Source organism: Paroedura picta, chromosome 8 (assembly GCF_049243985.1).
Source record: "Paroedura picta isolate Pp20150507F chromosome 8, Ppicta_v3.0, whole genome shotgun sequence".
In the NCBI taxonomy this organism is placed as follows: domain Eukaryota; kingdom Metazoa; phylum Chordata; class Lepidosauria; order Squamata; family Gekkonidae; genus Paroedura; species Paroedura picta.
Window position 1 is genome coordinate 52,207,278 of NC_135376.1, and position 6,000 is coordinate 52,213,277.

Sequence of the window (6,000 nt, forward strand, 5' to 3'; positions counted from 1 at the left end):
ATATCCTCACAACAATTCTGTAGGAAAGGTTAGACTGAGAGCATATGACTGGCCCAAGGTCATCCAGCAAGCTTCCATGGCAGAGTGTGTGTATTCAACCTAGACCCCAACTCTAGCCTGTCACCACACTGGCAGTTTATAGTTTGTGCAATACGTATTTCTAGAATAAGAAGAGCTGGTTTTTTTAAATACCCCACTTTTCACTACCCAAAGAAGTCTCAAGCACCTTTCCCTTCAAATTCCCTATAAGGGACACCCTATAAGGTAGATAGTGCTCAGATAAGTCTAAGAGAACTGTTCTGTGAGAACAGGTCTAAGAGAACTGTGACTAGGCCAGCGTCACCCAGCTGGCTGCATGTGGAGGATCTCTTCTCTCGATTAGAGTCCTCTGCTCTTAACCACTACACTGCAACCATCATTGTATATAAGCTTAGACACATCAGCTCCTGATTTTTTTTTACTCCATATTTTGCCTCATTCACACTGGACAAAAGACTGATTCTGACTTTAAAGTGACCTAAAGAGTGGGTAACAAGCAAAGCTATCAAAATACCATTTGGATCTTGATCAAGTTATATTTTGCCATAGCAGGCTCTGGCTTTTGTTAGCCAAGTAGATTCTAAAATTTTAGGATAAAAAGAGTAAGTGGCAGGGAGGTGGAGGAAACAGAATTTGGGTGCTGATTCAGCCCTATTCAAGGAGGACATATCAAGTGCAGAAATGTAGCTACCTTCATTCCCTTAATAAAATAACCTCTCAGTTCAGTTGGCATCATTTGGACTTACCATTGTATGGTATGCCTGTGATTGCAAAATCTTTTGTCAAGGAGAAGCGTCTGAGAAATTGAGTGGGAGGGGAAGTGTTTCACCTAGAGGTCCCTTCCATTGTTCCATAAAGGGTACCATTTGTGCCGCATTTGTGCTGTGAAGGAGTACCAGCAGCATGGTGACTCATCCACAAAGTCCCCATGACTTTTACTGGTAGAGCTCACTGTGGTATTTGGAAAATACTGCTGTCTAGCCAGGATAGGAGTATTTTGCCAGTTGTGTGCTGAATGTCTTCATATAATGGGCTCCCCTAAATATTAGCATCGCTCTGTTAATATAATCTTTTTCATTTCCCATGGGTTGGTCAAAAAATTGCTGCTTTGAACTGTTGATATGGAAACATTGCCTCCTTTCAGCCTGAAGGGACTAATTAAATAGTAAGGAATAAAGAACATGAAATAGTTCAGGCCAGTGGGTTACATTAATTTCTTGCTAATAGATTTCCAGTTTTTATTACTCAAGGTAGGAGACTGCCAGCAAAGTTCTGTTTAGAGCCCACCAAACTGGCTTTTCATCCTTTAACTTGCCTTAATAAAGCATGGATTGCTGTTGCCTGCCATCTTGCATATTTTCTCTTTTCTATTATTTTCTGCTCTTCATCTTCATATCTGCTTTTGTCATTTCATTTCTTAAGGTTTTAAATGCATGACTGTCTTAGTTTCTAGCATGTCTTGATCAGCAGGCTAATGTGGTTAAAATTCTTCATTGCCCTAACAAAAGACTTTGCTTTGTGAAACTTTGGATGGAACCCAAGTATTTTAACTGGGGTGCGGGGGCAGTGAGGATAGTAGTCATTTCCCAGATTCATCCAGGACTGACAAATAATAGGCTCTCTAGGACCCCTACCAATATATAGATGCTAGTATCTTGGATGCATCACAGGAAATTTTACTGTCCTCTCAGAGGCTAAAGGTGATCTGGCAGAACAGTGTACCCTCACAAGCCCCAGTGAAGTCAAAAGGATCAATAGGAAAAGGAAAAGTGGTAGGTGACTAGTCCTCCGCTTGGATATGTGATAATATCTTAGACTGTAGATATACATTTTTGTTCCTATTTGGGGGGAGGGTATTGATTATTATCAAACCAGTGAAAAATTTGCCTGCTGACCTTTATAATTTATTGTTAGGTCAGCATAGAACTGGTCTTCTGCCCTTTTGCTTGTGAAGGCAGCTTCAACAAACTTCCATTGGCTATATAAGCTTACATACGTTTCAGTTTTCAAAAAAACTCACCTGAGCCTCTTATGATTTCCAAGGTGTGCTAATAATGGAATTGCTATATTTACTTGTCCTTTTGGCCAAAAAACTATGCTTGCTGTTTTTAAAAAAAGAATCTGTGGTGCCTGTGGGTACCAGCTTTATGGGATGCTTGCACTGAATGCCTAATGCTTTTGCTGTGCCACCAACATATTTTATGAACACAAAGCAGTAAATTCCATCGAAAAGTGGCATCCTTGATTTTGATAAATGTGGTTGGAGGGGGCAGCTTGGTTTTAAGTTTTTGTCGAACTCTGTTTTCTAATTGTTTTTAATGTACCTGTTATTGTTTAGTCTGTACACTTCATCTTTGAAGTTACAGGAATGAATTCAGGCAACATTCCTATAACAACAAAGTAGAAATAAAATAGTTCCTTTTCCTCTTCCCACCCTTACAAAAATGTGATAAGCCACAACCTGCAGGTCATTCAACCAGTTATTCTTGTTAATTTGGATAATATTTCTATTCATCTTCCTTTTTCTTCATTCTTCCCTTTGATTCTTCCTATTACTCTCTCTCTTGTTTTTTGTTTTTTGTTTTGTTTGTATATGTGACATTGATGTATTTTTTTTTCTTATGGTGTGGTTCTGAACAGAAACAAGCAGAAGTGGTAGATCTTCGGATACAATTATATCGCAAAGATGGGGGTCTCTTCTAAAAGAGGCAGGAAGTCACTGCAAGGAAACGCCAGAGTCAGTCTTTCAGAAGTATTTGGTATCAGCTAAAAGAAACAATTACTGTTTTTTAACGAGATGATAGGAATTTAAACAGTTCAAAAACAAATCTGGTTCCTAAGAGAACATGATGCTGATTTTTTTTCAAGTTTTCTAAATGAGGTAGAGTCCGTTCTTCTAGATAGTAGAAAGTTGATTTCCTTGAAATAATAATTGGCCACATGTGACCTACACAACTGTAGTAGGGTATAGCTGCTTTTGGATTACTTTTCTTTTCCATTAGCATCTTTGTCTTTTATTCACAGAGGATTCTTTCCCTGTTTCTAGGAGAAAAAAAAAGTGCGTTCGCTACATACAAGGTGAAGGCAGCTGCGTCAGCCCACCCTCTTCAGATGGAAGCCTACTAGACTCTCCTCCGTCTTCTCCTAATATGCTAGCCTCCCCCACAAGAGACTCAAAACCACAGACTGAACAAACCCAACCTCTCTCACTCTCATTGAAACCTGACCCACTGGTGCACCTCTCAATGATGCCACCCCCACCGTCCTCCATAGTCCTGACGGAAAACTCCACTAGCAAATCCAGCAGTATGTCTGCTAGTAATTGCCAGAATGGGGGACTAGACCATCAGTCTGCCACTTTACAGCAGTCAGCACCATCCTCTTCTTTGTTAGCGCAACCATCAACATCCTCCTTGCATTCCCATAATTCTTTGGCTGGGACACAGCCACAGCCACTGTCACTTGTAACCAAGTCTTTAGAATAGCTTTAGCCTCTTGTAGCCCTTTTATTACTTTTTTTCTGTATGTTGAGATTTTTTTTCTTTTGTTGGTATTTTTTTTAATTGTGCCATATGGCTACATTAGTTGATGTCTATCGAGTTCATTGGTCAATATTTGACCCATTGTTAATTTTGATTATTTTCCCTTTTGAATATGTAGATGAGAAAAAATCCTCATGATTCTGCCAAAATTTTTATCAACAGCTGTTTAAAGTCTTTGTAGCGTTTAAATATATATATATATATATAAATATATATATACATAACTGTTATGTAGTTCCAATAGCTTAGTTTCAAAGACTGATTTTAAAAATGAAAAAGAAGCAATTTTGAAGCAGCCCTTGCAGAAGGTGTTGGTTCTTTATTATTTGTATTAAATACGAGCTTGCGAACCAATCATTTTACATCTGGTTTTTACAACTTTTTAAGGGCACAATGAATGCGGTGCCACTAATTTTTTTCTCTTTTTTTGTGCGATACAACTTTTCTTGTGATGTTACTTGTTATTGTTTAAATGTACAGAAACAAAGGGTTAAAATGTGTTAATATACCTTGTTCCATGGTGTTGTTCTTTTTTGGGGGAGGGAATGCTACTCAACAATTAAAAAGTATCACAACGCTATTGGACCAGTAGTATTTATTGCTTTAGAGATTGCTTGTTGTACCTGTACGTTGTCCCCCTTTAAAATGTTTTCTTTTTTTTTCTTGAAACATTGTATAAAGGGTTTTTTCTCTTAGTGTAAGCATCATATATATAACAATTCATTTGTACAAGTTTTTAAGTTTATATATAAATGTGTATATATATATTTTTGTTGGCTTCTCTTTTTTTTATTTGTTTTCTGTCACACAGTTGCCACCAAATGGACATTTGAAGATGGATCAATAATATAAAAATTGCTTTAAAAGCCATTACATGAAATAAGACTTGAAAATTTAGCACGGGGCCTTTAAGAAATGCTGCTGGAAAAGCAGCAGTGCCCCCTCCCCCTCCCCCATTCAGAACTGCAGAAATCTTCCCTGCCATTTCTAGGCTGTGAGCAAAACTTTTTATGTGCCAAAATTCTCAGTGAATTTCCCTTTTCCCCAACAACTTTTTTATGCTGTATTTTTTTTTGTCCATCCTGTTTTGCTGTGATGTTACATAGGTAGATATGTATGTAGTTTTTAATGTCACCTATTACAGACGTGTTTGGTAGCAGATTGTCCAGAAAGCATTTTAAAATGAAGAGGTATAAACCCTAAAGGGCCAAATTCTGTATATTAGATTATTCGTAAAAGGAAAAATGAGACTGCCACTTTTATGTATACATACTACATACAGGTAGGTAGCAAACTTTAAAAAAAAAATCCTAGGCATGTTGATGTTGCAAATTTTTTTTTTAAAAAAAAGATAAATGCTGTATAAAGCTGAAAAAATGTTCATCCAGTGCCATTGTAGTTGACATGAAGCGATTGTAAAACTGTCTCCAGTTTTCTTCTCTGGTTTATTAAGATGCTAACTATGACATTTTTTTTGGGTGAATCCTTTGAATGTTTCCTAACAGTTGTGATGTTACTGTTCCGTTTTATTGCTCTTATTCCAATTTTTTTCTTTTTTCATTTCTAATGGTTTGGAAGCCATTTTTGTAATGAATAAATGTCCATGCTGTACAGTATCTGTAGCATGCAGTTCTGGATTAATAAAAGCAACTTAGTATGTGCAGATGAAGACTTGGCAGCTCATTTAACTCTAGGCTTCGTTTAAGCCCCACCTCAGCCAAACAGGTTTTCAGCTTTGTATACGTCACACCAATCTTGGCATAATAGCTACGCAGAGTACTTGATTATATTTTGCTAAATAAACCACCAAAAGCAATGGGGAATGACAGCAGTTAAGCATCTCTTAGCCTGCCTATTCTTGAGGATGCTTGGCACCAGGATCAGTCTTAGACTGCATTTATTTATGAAGCCCAAGCATTTGCATCTGAAAGGCTGTAATGCTCTAACAGTGCGGGCTTCAGAACACTTTCCTGGGACTTAAGGTAAACTTGAGTAGGATTCTGAGTATTTAATGAAGCTAAACTGGACATCAATGGCTAACTAGCATTTGATCTGTACAAAGGGCAGTCATAATGATGAATGGACAGGCTTTCTGTGATCCACCTTTGGACTATAAATACTGTGAAGAAAGTATATAATATTTCTGTGCCTTTGCAGGTTTTGAAGACGATTTGGGAGCTACATGGTGAAATGCAAGAATTAACTCAGAAGTATATATGTAAACATTCTGATGGGTTCATTTCCCTCTGTTTCATGCAACATGCATCAAAGAGCCTTGGACATATCCCTGCTAGGTGATATTGGGGGTATGTGTGAATTCCCTTCTCTTGCAACAGAAAGGGTAAATGAGATTACATACATGACATTTGGATTCCATTAGTAAATTAGACAAAGTGCCTCACAGACCGTTTATGCACTG

The 6,000-nt window shown here is 37.7% G+C and overlaps 1 protein-coding gene across 42 annotated transcripts in view; it reads left to right on the forward strand.

Moving 5' to 3' along the window:
- The window catches only part of TCF7L2 (transcription factor 7 like 2), a 236,691-nt gene extending 231,441 nt beyond the window's left edge, over window positions 1-5,250 (forward strand). For 18 of the 42 annotated variants that reach the window (XM_077349763.1, XM_077349749.1, XM_077349750.1 and 15 more), the window contains one exon: window positions 3,086-5,250. In XM_077349763.1, coding sequence (XP_077205878.1) covers window positions 3,086-3,524 — 439 coding nt within the window. In that variant the 3' untranslated portion in view covers window positions 3,525-5,250. Of the gene's footprint in view, window positions 1-3,063 lie in introns of all 42 variants that reach the window. The other 24 variants (XR_013233594.1, XR_013233593.1, XM_077349774.1 and 21 more) reach the window with 5 other exon arrangements.
- Window positions 5,251-6,000: the final 750 nt, after the last annotated feature.